The sequence below is a fragment of the Stegodyphus dumicola genome, chromosome 4 (genome assembly GCF_044657685.1).
Source record: "Stegodyphus dumicola isolate Sdum_Otavi_A_Nest chromosome 4, ASM4465768v1".
Taxonomy (NCBI): domain Eukaryota; kingdom Metazoa; phylum Arthropoda; class Arachnida; order Araneae; family Eresidae; genus Stegodyphus; species Stegodyphus dumicola.
The window spans coordinates 64448492-64471381 of NC_140771.1; the positions used below are offsets into that span (position 1 = coordinate 64448492).

General features: G+C 33.9%; 1 protein-coding gene across 1 annotated transcript in view; it reads right to left on the reverse strand.

Moving 5' to 3' along the window:
• LOC118192483 (adhesion molecule nephrin-like) overlaps positions 1-22890 on the reverse strand; it is a 908686-nt gene that overhangs the window by 60276 nt on the left and 825520 nt on the right. Inside the window, exon 10 of the mRNA XM_085815030.1 lies at positions 1485-1621. Coding sequence (XP_085671156.1) covers positions 1485-1621 — 137 coding nt within the window. The remainder of the gene's footprint in view (positions 1-1484; positions 1622-22890) is intronic.

Genomic DNA, 22890 nt, shown 5'->3' on the forward strand with positions numbered 1-22890 from the left:
AGTTCTTCAGATCATTCCTGTCTGGTGTTGCAATTTTAATGGACAACAGTGTAATTTATTGTACGTTTTTTTATTCTACGTCTAGTGCCGTAGATTAAAAAAACGGAAGGTGCACATTTACATGTCTCATGTATAAAATTTCAACGTTCCCCGGCTAATCGTTTTTCAGTTATGCGAGAAATACCTATGTGCAGAGGTCACGAAAAAAATCCTTTCTAAATTTAAAAACCATTTTACATTTTAAAACCATTTTTATACTTTATTTTTACTTTCCATTTTAAACATATTTTTAAAATATGTTTAATAACATATTTTTAAACATATTTTAAACATATTTTTAAAATATGTTTAAAACAATAGTCATTTACTTTGTTCGTATGAACAGAGGTCATGCAAAAAATCGTTTAAATGAATTCAAGAGTGGTCGAAATGGATATTTTCATTGATATATGATATCCGAAATTTTGCAGGATTGCAACACTTCCTTTACTTTGAACAAGGATGCAAAAACAACATTGTAGTTATTATAACAATTGGAGAAAACTGAATAAATGAAAAAAATTTTATTATAAAAATCAAAGGACGATAAAAAACTTTTCCTGTAACACCTTCATCAAAGGGTTGCTATTCTCTTCTTCAAATCTTCTACTGCTGTTTCATTGAGCAATGAATTAAAATTTAAAAATTTTATTATTATTATTATTGCCATCAAGATTGCTATTAGTCGATCCTCACTTTTTATCCTTATCACTGATGGAATTAAAAGAAGTTGCGGTCAAATGTTATTTGACATGTATTTTTTCAAAGAAATAATACAGAGTGTGTGTGTGATTATGGCAAAGCCTCGAGGGCTATCTGCCTAAGGGGAGGGATGCCTTCGTGGAGGACTTTCTAAGGGAAACAGGCTCGTATACACGTTACACATGGGGAAAACCACGAAAACGCCCATGCAGCCAGCCCGTTCGCGGGATTCGAACCTCGGACCGAACTACCAGTGTTCAGCGACTTTACCGCTCGGCCGCTGGTGGGCGAAGTAATATAGAGAATATAATCCTGAGGAAATTGTAAAGATACGCTGCTTTTGAATAGTATTTTTAGATTTTGCTGAGGAATTTTATGCCCGTCAGTGCGAAGAAAATGATGTTTATTAAAGAAATTAAAGATAATTATTAAATTAAAGATTAATTATATTAAAGAAAAGACAAAAAGTTAGTAATAGACGACGTGTAATCTGCTCCGACGTGACCCTGAACAAATAATAATGTAAGCATAGGCAGTATAAAATAGATATTCTTGAAATTAGAAACCGGGGAAACCATTTGGTAAATTAAAAGCAATGGGCTAAATAAATATTGTAAGTAAATGTTGAGTCAAAGAAAATGCAGAAATGTTAAAAACACTGCAAATCAAAAGTAAATACATTTTAAAATCGAAATTTGCTACACTCTTATTAATTACAAATCTATTATTATAAAACTACTTACTTCCATAGGTCTGTGTTTCTTTTCTAAGTATATTCTGCGGAAATAAAATGCGCAGATAGCAGTTACCACAATTATGGAGGCAAGTACACTAGCGCCAGCAGTAATAGTCGAATGCTGCCAAACATCTTCGTTGCCATCTGAAAATAAAAATAAGTATTTTCAGTTTAAGCACAGGGTACAAAACGCCTGTGTAATTTAGTTAATTGATACTCTTCTGCAGTTTACAATTGCAATGAATAATGAAACTTGTAATTAAAGTAATTTTTTTTACTGATTTGAAGGTAATGTATTTAAATAAACAATGAAATGCTATAGCAAGAATTGAATCGCTTTTTTGTACGAACATTAGGACTTTTTTTGGAAGTAAGAGAGATTGAAAAATTAGCAACGCCTTCGCCGGGAATCGAACCGCGGACCTCTGGAATACGCGCCCAGAGTGCAGATCACCACACCACGAAGGCATGCCAAGAAAGCGGGAGAAATACCTTATAATTTTAATGAGTATGAAAGGATATTCTAAACTTTTTCATATTACTTATACAAGCGATACTACAATTTACATACAGTTTCATTCAAATTATTTACAAAATTAATAATAATATTTCTATTTCAATAGGAATATTAGTCTGCAAACGCGATTTTGCGTTGTTTCAGTTTAATGCGTTGTTTTATTTTTCATTCGGGTCTATTGCCATTAAAAAAGGAAGGTATTATTCTTTGATATTTAATTGTCTGCTATTAATTAATAAACTAATCTCTTTAAAACTAGTAGATACAGTTCTTAAGAATATTATTTTGTTAATTTTTAATCTGACAGGTTTAAATAAAAATGCACATAATTCATGGTATATCTATTGTATAAATGTTTTGCTGTTCCACATGGGCCATTGATAAGCCCTTTTGGGCTTATCCGAACACTTTCGAATTTTTTAAAAACATTTTTAATACTTTTTTCCAGTCTTTTCTCAGTTCATGATATCAATCTTCAGTTTTCTTAATAAAATGACAACTTTATTTGTCGCTTTAGCTCTGTTTATTAAACGTAACTTTCGTTTCACTAACGTTACGTAAAATATAGCAACAAAATCATAAAATATTTTAAACTGCATATCTTTAGAATTCTTAATACAATGTTTATTGTGGCCAGATATTTTTTTTTTACATTCCCTGTACTACTTACATTTGCTAATATCATTAATTTAAAAATTGTAGCATAGCGACATATATTTGGAGGCAGCATCCTTTTATTTGAAAAGTCATTCAAACATTCAAAGCGTCAAGAGTGAAGCTGTCATAAAATTGAGAATTGAGGCTAATACATTTATTTGATTCATAACTAGAGCTTATTGTCGTTGGATTTGGCATAATTCCAAAAATACCTTTAACATTCGTAAATGTAATATGTTGTCTCTTAAATATCAAACATGAGAAGCTTTGGTTTATTTCGTAATATATTGTTCGCGAAATATATTTGCGAAAATATGAACAGATTTTTATGAGATCTGAACAGAACAGAACTTAAGTACCGATTTATCAGTTTAAGCCAAAACATAATATGTTGCTTCCCTTCATATAAAATCTGAAACAATAAAATTGAAATGTTTTGAAATGTATTTTAATACAATTATTTATTATGAACTCTATAAGCTTCATGTAAAGTATCACTTCCGGTTGTCGAATTTTACCTATAATCTAATCTGTTTTTCATATGAATGTAGAAAGCTTAAACACTCAAAATGAAAATTTTTGGAAGCGTCATATAAGAGCTATCGAGGTCGAACATATCGTCATACACATACACATACATAATTCTAAAAACAGTAAAAAGTGTGATGTAATAATAAAAAAAATAAGTAAAAACCTAATTCGTGGTTAATCACTGCTTATTCACTTATTACTTTAGAATCATAATCCAAAAATCTTACAAAAAATTAATTAAACTAGAAATATTTTGAATTTATAATTTACGCAAATATTGCTACAATTTGGAAATATGACAATACTAAAGCCTGCCAGTGTTTTCTCGAACAAGGCTATTGTATGATTCCGTGAATAAGATCTCCTTTTCTGAAACTAATTATATTCATCAATACTTATTCCAATAATATACATAGAAAGGCTAATCACATAATTTATTTACATCAGAATTTTTTTCGTATACTGGTACAGTTAAACACAAATCGAAATACTTTGCTCTTCAGTTTATGTACGGCTCCTGGAAATGCCGCCTAACTTTAAAAATAAATATCTCCGTCAATTTTTGTTTAACCGGAATCATCCCTTTTGTATCATGCTTTTTATAATGAGTGTAAAATTATCCTAAATATGAGTATAGGGATCGAGGTAACGCATAAAAAGTCAGTTTCAATATTGACAGTTTTTAATTTAAAAGTACGAAAATATGAATATCTTCCTCAATATGTAGCTGGATGTATATGTTTGTGACCCACGAAAAAAATAAAGGATAATAAGATAAAGGATTTTTGTTGATGAGTGTACAGGTTGTTCATAATTTATTCATTGGATAAAGATATGTTTTAAATAATACACAAGAAGGGAAAAGAAAAAAAACTGACTGCATTTTCTTTAACATTTCAAAGAATTTAATATTAACACACTTCAACATGAGCATCATTCTTTGCTCGCAGATCTCGTTTTCCCTCCAGACATTATTAAGCATTTGAGGAGTGGATTTCTAATAGCTGTTTCTGTGGTGATTCGAGTTTTTGAATTCTTCGATATTACAAATCCCTGCAGCACAAAATCATATAAAAAGTCTAGGAAAAGAAGTCGAGTGTTGTGATATCCGAAGAACGGCGTAGCCATGAAATTCATCCTCCTCTAGCAATTCAGCGATCTGGGAATGTTCTATAAAGAAACACGTATAGATGTGTAATACAATGACAGCGAGCCCCATCCCGCTGGAAAAAAAAGTTTGGCTGCTTTTTTCTAATAGCTCTATACTGAAAAAAATCTCAGCATATCGAAGTAATCGTCAAAATCAACTGAACACTCGGAGCAAAGAAGGAACCAGTAACTTCGTTACGAGTTTGCGCATCAAACTTTAATTGAAGGACTACCTCGCTCAGTTTCCCTTACAAAATGCAGGTTTCTTAATACCCAAATCTTGCCGTTCTGTCGATTAACCTCTCATCAAACATTACATGTAGCTTCATCCCTGAATATGATTTTTCTGAAGAAACTGATATCATTACTGACACGTTCAAGAATGTCTACAGAAAATTCCTTATGAACGACGAGATCATTGGGTTTATTTGTTGACAAATATGCAATTTATACGCAGTTAGTTTCAAGCTTTCGTGAACGACTTTATGAACAGTCGACCTGGGAATTCCTGTATGCAAGCTGACATGGGAAATGAACTTATTTTGACTACACGCAAACACATTTCGAATGGAGGAAACATTTTCATCCCTGACGTTTGGCTTACCTACACTTGCTTTATATAAAACATGTCCCTTCTCTCGAAACTACTTTAACCATCTTTCGGGTGGTTGTTCTGTTGGTAGAAGTTTGTTAAATTCATGTCGGAATCGGCTTTGAACTGTTTTTGGAGATTTCTTTCCCATAACCAGAGAACGCCCACTGCATTTTCAATGGATAACGCCATTTTGTTTATAAACAAACAAATTTCCTGTTACCCATATCAAAAATTAGAACAAACGAAATTCTTTGAACTGAAGATCATATCGACATAAATTATTTCCTGCTACTTCGTAAAATTACGTTTCAATCTAATTTTGTTATCAGATGATTAAATTATGGACACCCTGTATATTGGATGTGATATATATAAACAGAGTCATATAAAATAATAAAACAGATCTGTAGTAATGGTGAATAATACGTGTCCGGAATTCAATTGATTAACAAATATAAATTTCAAGTATGTATAACAAAATTATTTAATTACGTATTAGTTATTTATGCTACTGCTTCTGATTCGTCCTGTTCTTTTGTTAGTCCCTTTAAATACTCGATAGCGGAAAGTTTTCGCAAAACAGTTAATGCAAATTTCAGGCCACGATTCTTTCACTAATTTTCACTATTTATCCTATTTACCTCGTGGCTGAAGCATAAATTTTGCCTTTTTCCCCCCTTGATAAAATTATTGCCTTAATTATAATCTACGATCTGATGTTTACTGGTTTCTCGTATTTCAAAAATTTTTATAGAAACAAAACATTATCTTAATTTAAATACTAATTAGAAGACTGGCCGAAATGAAGATAATGCTTGGTTGCTTTAAAACCTTCCGTATCTAAAAAGATTTTAATTCTTTTATGTTACGCGCGTGTACAAAAATCAATACAATCCGGAAAAGAAAAATGAAAGAATGGGCGAGAAAGTTCATAGAATTACAAAGAATTCAAGAAAAATTTATTCTGCACAAGTTGGTTTAATTCTAAAATATCTCATGAAAAACATCCGTTGTACAAAGAGAAAAGTTACAGAAAGGGGCGAGGGTTGAAACTTAAGAATAGTTTTAATTAAGACTTTGTTGGAAAGTGTTAAGAGTGTTGTTTTTATTTCTTTAGCCTACAACAAGGCACAAATTGCCTCTTTGGATTCGTTTCAGAAACTTCACTCTGGAATTTGTGCAAAGAATGCTTAATTTTTAAGCTTTTAATAAATATTTTAGAAAGAAAGAAAACAAAATGCAAAAACATGAAATCAATTGAAGCTTTGTTCAAAGCCTATATTCAAATCAAAATGTGCGTATTATACTATTGTGAAAAAAAGTTTTGGGAATAACCATTTAAAATACGAATGTGCAAGAAACAATTTTTAAGATTTTTCAGAATTTTCTGCGACTTTCATCAAATACCCAGCAATAGCACAATTCTTATTTCATTTCCGTTTATCGTTTGCAAATAAGTTATAAGGTCTAAAGTCTCTCGCTTATTGTAACTTGCGACCAAACATTTGGTAGACGTTAAGAGACTTATCGCTAAGTCTGAAAAGTAAGAACAGAAACTTGAGAAGAGTGTAAAGAACACTTTATTTTAAACTTAATTATATGAACAGAAGGCCACCTAATGCTGACGAGTCACCTGATGCTGACCTGCCAGTATTTACTGCGAGAAAGTCAAGGTAGAAATTCAAATGTAAAACTAAATTTAAATAACTAATAGCCAAAGGTTACACAGAGAAATTTAACGCAAAGTTGGCTCGGATTCTACCGGCTTGACATTAACTATCCGCAAGTATAATGCAAAGCCGAAGACTGGAACTCTTGTCTTAGAATAACAACCTAGTAACGTGGTTTTGAAGAGGTAGAACACGTTCTGTCACAACAATCTGAAATCCTCACTTAAATACACTCCAACTAATTTGCTTTCTGATAGATAAACTTAAAAAAAAGTGACGGTAAAGATTCAAAACTTAAAATAATTGATTACATAAATTAAAAGAAAACACGCAAAGTTAGAGCTACGAACATGCGTTAACTCTAGTGAGCTACGAACATGCGTTAACTCTAGTGAGCTACGAACATGCGTTAACTCTAGTGAGCTACGAACATGCGTTAAATTTTGTTTCGTATTGGAATGTTTACTCCGGAAATGTTCGAAGTGTAATAGAAATCTTTTGAAGATAATATTTTATCTTCAAATTTTATTAAATCTGTTTAAGATAATATTTAATAGAGTTTTTGAGTGATATAAGATGTCTCAAGAAGGCAAAGAGACAGAGTCATAATGACTGATCTGACTTAGCACAATAAAACCTGAATGACTCTATCTTATGGCACGTTTTTTTAGATATGAAAAAACTCAAAAGAATGAGCAAAAATTTTTGTAATAAAACGTCAATATTAAAAAGAATTAAAAAATGAAAGAAGTTATATAAAAATGTATATTTTTTATATATTTTTAGATATGAAAAAATTCTAAAAAGTTGAAAATATACACAAAAAATCTTGCGCATCAGAAAGATTTTAGATAAAAAAGTATATATTCTAAAAAACCTAAAATAATATATTGTTTAAGCTTCAAGAGAAATTCAACGGGTTATGATAGGATTCTCGAAGAATTAAGAACTGTGCCCAAAAACCATATGATTTCTTTATGTTATATTCAGTTAATTCAAAAATGAGATACGGAAGAAATTTCAATCCTATATAAGTAATGGAAGAATATTTGGAGAAAAATTGCATGTTTACAGAAAGAGTTTCTTTTTTATTAAAAAATAAGCATTTTCTTATCAGTAAGTCAAGTTACAAAGGTGCTACAAAATTATCAGCGATTGCATATCTTCTGCGTTTTTTAAGGTTATCATCTGGAATATCAGAAGCTGTTGATTTTGCTCCAAAAATAGTAGAAAAAAGAAGAATATAGGTATTGCTTGAATTTTTATAGAGACATCCTTAACTCATTTAAGAACGAAGAAATTTTTAAAGGAGAGATATATAAAAGAGAAAAAAGATTGTTTTAAAAAATAAAAAAATTAATGCTGTTGAAAAATATATAAAATAAATGCAATTGAATAGTTAAATAGGTATATACCAGACGGCCATAATTAAACGGACAGTGTTCACAGTGTTCTGTAGCGCGATCTATTTGCGAGAATGACGCCATATTTTGTAGGAAGATTAAACAAGACGGGACGAAGGATTCCGCGAAAAAACAAATTAGTTCCAAAAGTCACCGCTAGGAGAATATTTGGCGCTGTGTAATAGAAAATAGAGTGTTAACAAATGCAAATTAATACGGAATAAAATTACCTTTTTTTATGCACATTTTCTGATTTAGTTCAAGTGCAATATGGCAACACTTTAAAAAAAGCGTAAAACCTACATAAACACCGATAAAGTCTCGTGATCTGCAATATCACGTATGCTAAGCAGAAGAAGAAGTTCTTTATTCAAATTTCACGTTACATCCATTCCCCAGCTGCTTGGGTTTTAAAAGGCAATGTGTTATGTTTCGAATCAATCGGATTGAAAGTTTATGTGCAATGTCTCCTTCTTTAGTCGAGCGTTCGTTACTGGTCAAATTCTTTTACCTCAACCAGTGCAACGCGTCAGCCGCTCTTCGTGCTTTTAGAATGCACAAAAAAGTGCGTAAAGGTAACGGTCCTGTGTCAGTTAATGGGCTAAAAGCAATGGTTGCGACGTTTGAGAAAACAGGTTCTCTGAAGGTTCAATCAGGCAGAGGACGGAAACCAGTACCACAGGACAGAATTGAAGCAGTTGCCACGGCGATTGTCGACAGAGGACCAGACAATATTGCTGCCACCTCTAGCGCTCGTGGAGTAGCTCGGACTATGGATATGCCTTACAGTAAGGTATGGAAAATCTTACGAAAGATTATTAACTTCTATCTGTCCAAGATCAGCCGAGTACAGGAGTTACTGTACCCCGACCATGATAAGCGATTGACTTTTGCTCTCACCTTTCTTGCCAGAATGGAGGTGGATGATGCTTGGCCGTGGAAAATCTTATGGGGAGACGAGGCCCACTTTTACCTGAATGGAACTGTGAATACCCAGAACTTCCGAATTTTGGATGACAAATCACCACACGCAGTCACAGCAATTCCCTTACATTCACCAAAGGTAACTGTTTGGTGTGGGTTCACAGCGGAATTTATCGTAGGTCCATTCTTCTATGAGAACATTACCCAGACAGGACCGGAAACCTGTTCTGTTACCGGAGAGAAATATCGCCACATGTTGAACAGCTTTGTCATTCCGGCACTCCAGCAAAGACAGTGCCTGGGGGGAAATTATTTTCATGCAAGATGGAGCCCTCCACACGTTGCTGTACGGGTGCAACAGATGCTACGACAGAAATTCGCAACAAAAAGAGTCATTAACCGCTACATCCAACTGCATGGCTACCTCGGTCGCCTAATCTTACCCCATGCGACTTCTGGCTATGAGGTTACCTTACGTCCAAGGTCTATCAAGGAGTGGTCCAGGACCTGGCTACGTTGAAGGATAACATATCATGGACTGTACGGGAGATTCCTGCAGACATGTTACTTTCTTCTGTTGTGCATACTCTGCACAGAATGCAATATGTGGTCCACAACAACGGCAGCCACATTGAACCTCATTTGAATGCAAAATAAAAGGTAATTTCCGTATTGATTTGCATTTGTTAACACTCTATTTTCTATTACACAGCACCAAATATTCCCCTAGCGGTGACTTTTGGAACTAATTTGTTTTTTCGCGGAATCCTTCGTCCCCCGTTTTGTTTAATCTTCCTACAAAATGTGAAGTGATTCTCGCAAATAGATCGCGCTACAGAACACTGTGAGCACTGTCAGTTTAATTATGGCCACCCGGTATATATCTATGTAAGATAAAAAATATAAAAGCAAACTTCTAAATTTAATTCACTATAACCTCTCTTATTTTTATTTCATTTGGAAACTCCATCTCTCTGTCTTAGAAATAGCATTATAAATCTAAACTGCGTCATTCAAATTAATCATGCGACCTTATGTAACCCTTAATGCAGATGCTTCTTGACCAATCTGCAAAACTGTAAACCAAAACTCAAAATTGAAACTGTTTGACTCTCTCTCCTCTTTCCCTGAAGTACTGCCACACACTCTTTCTTTCTCTTCTCGCTTAAGCTTTTGTCCTGTTAAGACGCTTTGCTGCAATCATCTATGTGCTGCTATGATAGCTTTTACCGGTATAGTATCAAAATTGCGAATGTTCTAGAAGTGGGCAAGATTGGAGTGCCAAGTGAATTGTGGTCACCAAAATGTGAATTTAAAAAAATACGAAATTTTAATCCTGCTCGACTGCTTCTTCATCAGAATGGATGGACGCTCTAAGCATCAAGTATCTACGCCATCAGTATTTCTGCGCATTTACTTCTCAGTGTTCCTATATCAGTGCTTCCAAAATTGTGCTACTATTACATATATATAAAATTGAAATTGAAAAGTTAATAAGTATTGTGTTGTAAGACCTATTTGGTCTTAAAATTTTTTTTGCGCAATATGCTGCAAAAATTATGACATAATAGGAAATATATATATATATATATATGTGTGTGAGTTTTAGAGGGTACTATGAAAGAAGTTAGAGGAAAAGATACCAATTCACTTTTTAATCATAGCTGAAATATCTTTGCAGGTGATAGCTGTAATGGACTAGCAATGGTAGTGTAGATGTAACTTGGATATGTTTGCTGGCATAGGTGAAATGATGGACTTGCAGACAGACGTGTTCGAATTCAACATAATCTTAGTATTGGATAAAAAGTTCTGTGTATGCACAATATTTGCTTCACATATGATTATGGTTGCAATAGTCACTCCAGAGTTTTACATACTCAGCTACATTTTAAACAATGGAGAATGAAAATAAGGGAAGAGACTTGGATTATTAAAGGCAAGGCAAGCAGCAAAAGAGGATGCGCACAATGCAACTCAAGTATTTCTATCTCCGAAATTCTTGAATTCTGGATAGCAATTGGGTCTTCTGGATAGCATCTTTCGCAATGCAGAGAAATAATTAAGCAAAATCACGCAACAGGAATTGTTGAAGACGGGATGCACTTACTAAAAATTAAGAATTCGAAGGTCTGTATGCTACTCTCTAAAATGACTCTGTACGAACTCGAATGAGATCTTTTGTCACACCCACCATATAACCCCGACACGCTGCTTTGGACATTTTACCTTTTTCCACTTCTGCTGCTACATCTTTTTGGGCCAAACGCTATAAAAAACTACCGAAACGTTGGCAGGAAACGATAGATTTGGGTTGCGATTACAATAAAGGTACTGCTTTGATATTTCTTTCTAATTTTAATAAGACCGTTTTTTGGAGGAAAACGTTCGTTAAAACGGATATATTCTTTCAGCTCCTTAGTTTATTTCTATATTCCGCATCAACCTGAATAGAAAATGATTACTTTTTTTCCTTAAAACATTTCACTGACTATAATTTTCATCATACATACTCAGTCTAAATTATTAAGAAGAATGCAATTTCGTAACTGTTATGTTAACACACATTTAATGAGCCCCAATCTCAAGGTTTGCCTTTTAAACCATTAAATGCCCACCAGTGGCCGAGCGGTAAAGTCGCTGAACACTGGTAGTTCGGTCCGAGGTTCGAATCCCGCGAACGGGCTGGCTGCATGGGTGTTTTCGTGGTTTTCTCCATGTGTAACGTGTATACGAGCCAGTTTCCCTTAAAAAATTCTCCACGAAAGCATCCCTTCCTTAAGACAGATAGCCCTCGAGTGCTTTGCCGTAATCTAATAAACCAATTAAACCATTAAATTATTATTACCCTTTCTTTTTTGTAAAATTTTTTAATGCAAAACATGTTAAGGTTTTAAATGTTCGCCCCAACATGGCATACATATACACATATCTGTATAAATTTTCTTAGATTAATTTAGACACTAAAAAATTATAAATGTTCTTGAAGAATGAAAGTTACCTATTGATATTTGCATAGAAAATCTGTTACATTAAAACAAAAGTAAAGTAGACCAGAAGAGAAACACGCTAATGTGACAATCAAAATCGTAAAAACAACCTTGTATTTAGCGTAAGTATAATGAAACACTCAATCGATTTCGAGGGCAGCTAAAGGTCCCTCCTCATCAGGAGAAAGAAATATTTTGAGATGAAATTATTTGATAAACTATCTTTTCGTCTTTGGATTCGGTATGTTGACGACACTTTCGCACTTTTTGACGGTTATAAAGAGGATTTATCCGAGATTCTATTATGAATTCAATTGATCCAGCCATCCAATTCACTCTTGAAATTGAATCCAACAATTCCCTCCCCTTCCTTGATATTCTTATAATTCGCAATGAAACAGATTTTAGCACTACTGTGTACCGTAAAACCTTTGCAGTTTGTTTACCACCCATGCCACCGTGTTAAGCAAAAAATGGCTTCTTTTTACTATTATGTATTCCGCGCGCTTAAAGTTTGTTCCTCTGAATCTTTGCTTACCGATGAACTTAATTATTTGAGAGCAGTTGCGATTGACCGTGGATTTTCTCCCGTGATTATTGATAAAGCTGTTAAAAAATTTTCAGATTCCCATCAAAGGAGACATTCCACTGTTAGAAATAATATTAATGACCTTGTCGTGCTGCCATTTTATCCTTCTGTTAGCTATAAAATTGCACGGATTCTCCAGAAATTCAATTTTCAAGTCGGTTTCTCCCCTATTAATAAAATTCACGCTTCGATTCTAAAAGATTGCGTTTCTGTCTTGAATTCTTGGGGAATTTATAGTATATCGTGTCAGTGTGGTTTAAGATATATTGGCCAAACAAAAAGAGCGTTGAAGTTTCGTATCAAGGAACATGAATCTTATGCCAGAAAAGGCGAAATTAACAAGTCTTCAATAGCGTATCATAGTTGGACATTTAACCATAATTTTGACTTTGGGTCTGCAAAAATTATCCGAAAGGCTTCCTCCATAGGTGAATTGGATTTTCTTGAGGCTTTTCACATTCACAAAGTTTTAGCAGGTTTAGTTAATGATTTGAAGTCCAATCCAGTCCTTCCTAATGCCTTTAAAATTCTACTATCTTAATTCAGTTATTTCTGCCGATTGATGGCGTTACCTACTCGCGTTTGGTACTACCAGAGGGTATAAAAATCCGTTCAGTGGTTGCTTTCCATTATTTGAAGTTCAGATTTTGAGCGTGAAGGTGCATTTGTCCCTCGCTCCCTATTTTAACTTCGCTAATTTTTCTTGTCCTTTATGCTTGATCAGATAGCCTGGCTCAGTAAAAGTAGGTGGCCAGTGCAACTCTGATTAAAAATCCAGTTTTAACCACGTGCAATGCTGATAAGGACCACATGTTTCTAAGACTCCTTCTCCTTTATTTTCTTCTTTCTAGGTATTTCTTTCTCCTGATGAGGAGGGACCTTTAGCTGCCCACGAAATCGATTGAGTGTTTCATTATACCTACGCTAAATACAAGGTTGTTTTTACGATTTTGAAAAGTAAAGTAAACGAAAATGTAGAAGTTATAAAGTATGCAGATTTTCGAGCACATATTTAAAATATAACTTTCAAGAAATGTTTTTTTCCATGTTTAGATTCTTAAAAACTCTTCAGCGTTTAAGCGTGTTAAGCTTTATTGAATGATTTCATTGTTGAGTCATCAGGCTATTTTGAAGCAGGAGACGTGAAAAATATGCAGTGCCCACGCTTGAACTCGAAACCCAGCAATCTCTAATATGCGCGGAGTACGCTACCGTTACACTACGAATGCTTGCGAAAAGCAGGGTGAAAACACCTTATATACTCCTCCTTTTAGGGCGACTGGGGATTAGGGGACCCAATCACCAAATCCTGGTGGTGACGAATTTTCATCCACCACTTTAGTTCAGGACCCACTGTAGAATTTTTTAGAAGCAGGAGACATGAATTCGCCGGCAATGCCTTTGCCGGGACTCGAACCCTGGACCTTTCGAATACGCGCCGAGTGTGATACTGTTATACTACGAAGCCATGCGGGAAGGAGGGAGAAAACACCTTATATCAATATTTATTTACATTATACGTGTGTATAGAAATGAATAAAGTTTTTCTGAGGTTTAGTGCCCTTTAGTTTTTGTTTACGCAAAGACTTCATAAAAATTTACATAAAATATAAGTATATTTTTAGTGTTAAATCAAGCACACTTAGGAATCTATAAATCCATCATTCTTTGCTCACTTGCACACGTACGTGATACAATATGTTACGCCCAAGTATAAATGCAATAAAATGTATTACGTATACGTAAAATTGCAAGAACATAAGAAATATTAACATCTTACATTCTTAAAAACGTATTTATCTTAACAATATAGAGCTATATGTTCCAGTAAAAGTATGAAAGTAATATACACATTTAATGAATATTATAGAATTTTAAGAAAATATAAGAATTCGTAATTTTATATTTGAACTATCTGTTTTGTCATTTTAAGAAACTGGCTAATATAACTAAGACTAATATAACTAAAGGCTAATATAACTAAGACTAAATATAGCTATGTTCATTAGTAACCTGTACTAGGTTTCATTTTGAACCAGTAGAAAGGATTGGCTGTAAATAGTTTCCCTAAGTGGTTACTTAAGTATAGTGTCAGTTTCCAAGCTTAGCACTCTCGAGTACTTGTCGCAATAATTTGCTAAAGTATAATTTAAAATTTTAATATAATTTGAGTTTATTACAGTGCAAGTAATTAATTTTTAAACGTGAATATTTCTTGCCGATACAGGTTTTTAACTTGTTTAATGAAATCGAAGTTTCAAATATTTAATTAAACATGTAAATTCAGAATGTTAAATTAAATGTTTATCATTTACTTCTTAAACATTTATTGCAACTCAGAGAAATCAAAAGTATTACTAAAGGCCATATATATATACTTTTTTTAGATTTAACAATTAATGTAAACATAAATATCCGTATATTCAGAAATAAAAAAGGCAATGAAACAGACATTCCTTTCGCAAATGTTTTGAATAATTAATAGGGAAAAGTATAGCATATGAGTAAATTGATTTTAATCTTCTTTAATTACTAACCAAAAAAATAAAAATAAAACCTATAAAACCAAATTAATGCACACACACACACACACACACATATATATATATATATTTAAAATTTTATTTAATAATAGTATATATAATTAGGAAAAAAATTAAGCAATTAAAAAGTAGTCAAACATTACTTTAAAACTAGACATAAAAATAAGCAAAAAACGTTTTTCGAGAAACTTTTAAAAACTTTGACGACGATGGAACGAAAGATGTAAATTTCCTATCTCATTCTTTGGTTTTGGCATATTTTGCTTCCTTTTCTTGCGGTTTGCCACTGCGCTTCGGGGTTTTCGATTTTTGCATGTGTTTTATTAGGAATTGAGAATGCAGTAAATTTTAAACATATTTTTTTTACTTTATTTTGCAATATAACCACTTTTTGTTGCTATCAGCGCGCAAATTGGATTAGGTTCAGAAATGCCTTTTACTTTGCACTTACAGGGGTTGGACAAAAATATGGAAACACCTTTAAAAAAACGTGTTTCTTTGCTTAATATGGTGTAGGAAACCCGTTGGCATCCAAAACAGCTTGCAGTCTTCTCGGAATGGATAAATACAGTTCCTGTATGTTTGCCAAGGGAATATTATACTATTCTTCCTGCAAAACGGTGGCAAGTTCAGATAACCATGTTGTCGGTGGATAACGAGAACGCACTTTCCGTTTCAATGTAGACCACAAAGGTTCGATAATATTCAGGTCTGGTGACTGTGATGGCCAGGGGAGATGGGACAACTCATCCTCGTGCTCAGAAAACCAGTCCTGGACAATGTGAGCTGTGTGAACAGGGGCTTTGTCGTCTTGGAAGACACCATCAACATCGGGGAACAAAGTTTGTACCATAGGATGAACTTGATCGGCCAAAATGTTCACATAAGTCTTGGCAGTCATGTGCCCTGACACAGTTATCATGGGGCTAGCAGAGAACCACGATATGGCTGCCCAAACCATAACAGAACACCCGCCATGTTTCACTCTTGGTAACAAGCAGTCTGTATTATAGGCATGAGATGGTGTTCTCCAGACGTAAACTCGGCCAGAAGTGGGAAACAATGTGAAAGAAGACTCGTTAGACCATATTGCTCGCTTCCACTGCTCTGTAGTCCAGGCTTTATGACTTCAACACAACCTTTTCCTGTTACGGGCATTAGCATCACTGATGAGTGGCTTCTCAATTGCCGCACGGCCAGCAATTGCCTGTTTATGAAGCTCCCTTCTAATTGTTTTGGTACTCACAGGGTTCGGTAACACAACATTCATTTCAGCAGTAACTTTTGCAGCTGTGGTCTTCTTATTTTTTGTCACAATTGCCCTTAATGATCGTCTGTCACGATCACTCAGGACACACTTTCGTCTGCGCTGTGATTTAGCAAATGATGTTTTTCCGCTTTTCAAATATGCGGAATAAATCTTCGATACAGTACCTCTTGAAACACTAAACACCTCGGCTACCTTGCTTAAGGAAGCACCTACCATACGTGCTCCAACAATTTGCCCACGTTCGAAGTCTGTTAACTCTGACATAATGCAATAACAACCTCACATAACAGTACTCCGACAACAACTGAACTGTTTAGCACATTTACGAAGTTGTATAGGTGGCGTCAGTAGTCAAAAACGCCAGCACCACCTACACATTTTATTAAAATCAATCTTTCTTTTCAAACATGCATTTCACAAGGTGTTTCCATATTTTTGTCCATCCACTGTATATATCATCGTTATATATATATTATCACACCACATTATCATACATACATCACCATTATACATACCATTATCATTACGTATATATACCCCACAGTTTTGTTTACTTTACATTTTCAAACCATGGACAAAGCAAAGCGGTAAAATGATGCCTGTTAGGAACAGCAAGGCGAAGTAGGAAAAGGGAAAGAAAGGTAAGTGCGCATTGAGAAAATGCTTTTTAATTTTTGGTTGAAGAAAAATTATCCTGACTGCTACGCTTACGATGGCGTAATTTGTTTTAATTTGAAAAGTCGCAGTCTAGAAAATATAGTATAAACAATTTCTTCTTCTAGAATAGAAACGCAAGATGTACAAATTAATATGAAGAATTACGGGACTACTGCTAATTTAAATTATACATTTGTTTTAATTATTTTTTTTATCTTACACAAACACACATACGTACTCACACACAAAGAATACAACTTAAAACTTAAGAAAAAAAAATTGGGTGATATAAATAAACAAAACTGCGTAATTCTCTAACACATTTTGCAGTTAATTGCCGTTCACTGCCGGCAACATGTTTTTTCACATCGATCTGCTTTGTCCACTGTTTTAAAACTAACCGTTATATAAAAGTGTGCGAACAGCTCTTATCGAATTAGATTTACGAAATTTTTATCTACACATACCACTGCTACTATTGCGCAGCACCCTTTTTCCCTGTTTCGCTTGCTGTTGGCAACATGTGTGCTAACATCGCTCTATTCTGCCCATCGTTTTAAAACGCAACCGTTATATAAAAGTGTTGAAGGTGCGATAAACACCTAAAATCATACGAAAATCATATTTTCAAATTTTCACAGGACTAGTTTCGATGGTTTTACTGAACCATCATTCTCAGCTGCAAAAGTGCATTTGAACGAGATAAGATACAATGATTAGAAAGATAAGAAAGCCTGGACAGGAGATAAGCTATTGGCGCCATCTGTTGATTAAACATCAGCAGATTTTCATTGCGCTTTTGCAGCTGAGGATGGTGCTTCGGTAAAACCATTGAAACTAGTCCTGTGAAAATTTGAAAATATAACGCTGATTTTTGTTGTTTGACTTTAATTAATATTTGTTCGGCGTGTTATTGTATCTTAAGCATACGTGAACATGTTTATGTTTATCAAGAATATCCACGAATAAATTAATGCGTTATTTTCATCAAGTCTCTCTCCGTTATGTCATCTTGTGAATCTACGCAATGAAGCCTTTCCGAGTAATTACATATAACATGCCATTTTTAACAGCTATCTTCTAATCAACAGATCATCACATATAAATTTACACGTCAGCCACAAAAGTTTGCATTTGTACGTAACTAAAAAATTAAATATCGTTTACAAAATGGTTTTTGGTATTAAGAAGTTATGTGACAAGCATTTCTATGCAGATTATTGTTAAAATATTGATTATTACAACTCTCCCTCTCTTTTTTTCTTTTTTATAAAAAAGCAGATCTTATTCACATAGTCTTACACAATTCGTTTTCTATGAAACACTGGCGGGATTCAGTATCGGCATATAGCGCACTCGTAATATTATTTGCATTAACTAAAAATTTAAGTTAGATATTTTTAATTAATGAATTGTTTTGGCTTTACATTTCTACACTAATAAAATTTCATTAGGATATTAATAATACAGCTGTAGATTTTGAAAACTTACAAATTACTTGTGCTAAAATTCTTTGGGCATACAACAAAGTTATAAATAAAGACACTAATAATCACAAAAGAATCTCAGTGAATGGCGCTTAAGGAGAAAAAAATCAACCTCTTATTATTCTTATCGAATTTATTAACTGACTCCTTAATGTAAATTGAGCCAACCAGTGGCCGAGTGGTAAAGTCGCTGAACACTGGTAGTTCGGTCCGAGGTTTGAATCCCGCGAACGGGCTGGCTGCATGGTTTTTTTCGTGGCTTTCCCCATGTGTAACGTGTATACGAGCCAGTTTTCCTTAGAAAGTCATCCACGAAGGAATCCCTCCCCTTAGACCCTCGAGGCTTTGCCGTAATTAAATAACCTAACCTAATTCTCAATGTAAATTGAAAATGACATAAAAAATGGCAAATTTTGGAATTTGATATTTAGATGAATTAAGTTACGTCAATCAAACATTTTGCATTTTACTTTTTATAAGAAGCGTGATATTTTCCTAAATATAAGGTACTACATAAAGTACGTATAAAAAGTTATTATTTTCAACGAAATTGACTCTTTAAATACAAAATGCGAAAACAAGAATCTTTGCATCATTCAACCATCACCCAGACTCTGAAACTTGTTTGAACACGTCATGCACATTCCTTTCATGTTTTTTCTGGCCATTTTTCTTAGAATCCTTTGCTCGGCAAACGACTGAAACAATTCATTGCCGAGAATGCCAGAAAGACCATAAATCCAGAATAATTTTACATCAGGTTTTCTTGAATCGATGAAAAGGTATTTTTACCCTCAAAAATATTTTACAGTCTATTTATATAGGATGCTAGAGATTCTAAAACGCTGACCATTAAAAATGTTCACAGTGTTATTAACTTCAAAAATTTCCAGATTTACTTCTATCCAGTTGTAAAGTCTATGTCTGTTTAGGAACATAAACTTGTAAAAAGAATTACCTTCTAGCCTTGAAGAATTACCTTCTAGCCTTGTGAAACAAAATAGAAATGAGAAGAAGGGTTTATAAGACCCTTTTATTCAAACATAAAATTAACCATGAACCAACTTGGGTTACAAGAAGCTAATCACTTCTGACTTAACAAAATAACGTAACAAATACTGATTTCAATGTGTGGTAGATTAGCCTAACGGTTCACAGAATACCTAAACGCGCAGGAAGAACTCTGGTTTGTAGTAAACCGGCCAGACAAGCCTATTGGTGAGAACACTCAACGCCGCGAACACAAGTCGCTAATAATCACAGCACAATGTGGTCTGTAATAGGCAGACGCGCTCTAAAAATAACTTCCGAAACTCTTGCATTTCATTCTATCGTAATCTGAATAAACTCTCACTATGTCATTTATATTCTGGCATGAAAAGCGTGGGTGAAAAGAGAATTACGGGAAAGGTTTTTCAACTTAAAATGAACTATTAGTTAAAATAAATAGATAAACCCCACTCAGTTGAAAAGCTTCGTTTATGGCAGCTAATTTGGCTTGAAAATATCAAAAAGTATCGTCAAGTCTAAATGTGCTTTGTTCTATAATGAAAGTATTAGATAATTCTATAAACGCTGCACTTACTCTAAAGATTGCATCACCTATAAATTCGTTTTCTAAAGAAGAGTCCGCAGTAACATTTCAGAATGCAGTGTAAGCATCATGGACAAAAACATCATGGAGCACATTTTTCATATTTTTTTTTACAACACAAATGACGTCTTTAGGATGCATCATCCAAATAATATTTGATCAATGCAAAAATATTTCTTGGCCAGTTTAACGCTTTTAATCTCACCAATACAGATGGCTGCTACAAAGAGTTGAAAACTAGTTTGACATTCAAAGAAATTATACTTAGTATGTAATTTCTTTCTTTTATTTTGATATAATAAAAATGGCGCTGGAGATAAAAATATTTTTTCTGTTCAAGGTTGCCATTACTCGCTTTGAAATCCTTGGGATTGTTAATCAAAAATTCGTTAAAGTTTTACAAAATATGAAATCAATAATAAAATAAAAAAAATTCCAAATTTCAAATTTGGGCTTCCAGATGCCCTTATTCGCAGTAGGATTACATCATTCAAAATCTTATGGCTCTAGGTACCGTTGTGTTATCACAACGCGAGAAACATACATACATTTATGCAGATTCTTCATTATTTAATTTCTTCAAATATAATACAGGGCAATAATATTTGGTGCCAAGAGTTTGAAAAGTGAAACGGACATTCAGCGTGATTCGACGCAAAATCGCAAAACGAAAACATAGTCCCTCAGGAACAAACCCACGCTTTTCATGCCTTTGGACTAATAATATAGGATTTACAGTCCTCAATTCAAAATGATGTTCAAGTCTAATTCATCGGAAACTTCAGTATAGTTCTAAAAATGCAGATTCAACTCCTTATGTAAAATTGACATCCTATTCAGAATCTATTGGAAAACTTGCCTCAACGTGGGAAGGCAAATTTTCTGGTATTATATCATCTGTAGAGTAAAAATTGATAACAGTATTCAAAGATTCTTGCATTGTTGTTCTAAAAGTATCATAATTACTTTAAAATTTACTAATATATTAAAGGACATATATAGGAATCATTGAACAACAATGGGTGCCAAACGAATTCCCTATCCTCTCAGACACAGAGCATGACGTGAACCAACGAGCTCCAGCAAAAGAGCGAAGTTAATCCTTCTAAAATTTCAGTCCAGTAACTTATTTTTGTTTCTCGTCTAAATCTTTTGGTTATCCCAAATTCAGCTGAGCGGGTCATCACCTTCTCCGCAATGGATGTTGGAGAGGAAACATTCCAATTGCGTAGTATGCTGACATGTTGAGTTCGTAATATGTAAAAAAACTTGGCAGTCGAGGCAGTTTTAATTCCATTTTTATTTGCAATTGATATTTGTGGCCACAATCACTTGACACCCTAGTCGGGCCTGTTCAAGAAAATTTACATTTTTGATACTGTTGAGACAGAAAGCAGGCCAGCGACACTACATCCTAGCAGATCAGAGAGCGAAGCTAAATTGCGTAGTTATGCAAGAAGGAAGCACATGAAGAGAAAAGTCTTGGTTTAAAGCTTCAGTTCCCAATTATTACGTCATTAGCATGCGTTGCGCAGGCATGCAAAATAGAATGATCTAGAAATGACACAATATATCTGTGGAGTACCTTTTTGGAACCCCCTTCCCCGAAAAAAACACAGTGATATGATGAAAATCTTGTTTGGAGACCATTTGTCGCCCATCTGCAAGCGACGCAAAGGGCATCATACACCCGCTGCACCCCGCTACGCTACTGTTATATATATATTTAAGACACAATAACACGCCGAATATATACTAATTCACAAGTCAAACAAAAATCAGCGTTATATTTACAAAATTTTCACAGGACTAGTTTCAATGGTTTTATCGAACCACCATCCTCAGCTGCACCGCAAATGAAACGAAATGACTTTCATTTGCGGTTTTGCAATGACTTTCATTGAAACGCAATGACTTTCATTTGCGGTTTTGCAGCTGAGGATGGTGGTTCGGTAAAACCATCGAAACTAGTCATGTGAAAATTTTGTAAATATAACGCTGATTTTTGTTGTTTGACTTGTGAATTAATATATATATTTGTTGAGGCAACCAAAAAGCGTGGTGCACAACTGCATGTTATAGCAGTCCTATATAAAAAATTTCAACATTCTGAGACTATTTGTTTTCGAGTTACGTGAGATATATTCTTCTTAATCCATTTTAAATCAGTTTTATAATTGGTTACACAGTGATACGATGAAAATCTTGTTTGGAGACCATTTGACGGCCATCTGCAAGCGGCGCCCAGGGCATCATACACTCCCTGTCCCCCTCTAAGCCACTGATATATATATATATATATATATATATATTTGTTGCGGCAACCAAAAAGCGTGGTGCACAACTGAATGTTTAGCAGTCCTATACAAAAATTTTCAACGTTCTGAGACTGCTCGTTTTCGAGTTACGCGATACATATGTACAGACGCCATGAAAAAAAAAAGTCTTCTCAATCCATTTTAAATCAGTTTTATAATTGGTTTGGGGGAAAACAGTCCTTTAGTCTGTCTTTACTTACACATGTCACTCAAAGACATCGGTAAATTCCATTCGATAGCGGTCAAAATGGATATTTTAGTTGAAATATGGTACCCGGAATTTTTCGTGATTACAATACTTTCTTTGCTTTGAATAAGAAAATAATAACTATGATAATAATTCATTATCGTATTATTGCTGTATCTAATTACTAAGTAATTTCTTTGTTTTTCAGTGTGTGTACATATATTTTAGTTTAAAGATGAAAAAGATATATAATAATTATTGATTATAATATTGTTATAATAATTACTTATTATCATAAAATTACTGTAATCAATCACAAAAGTTATTATTTT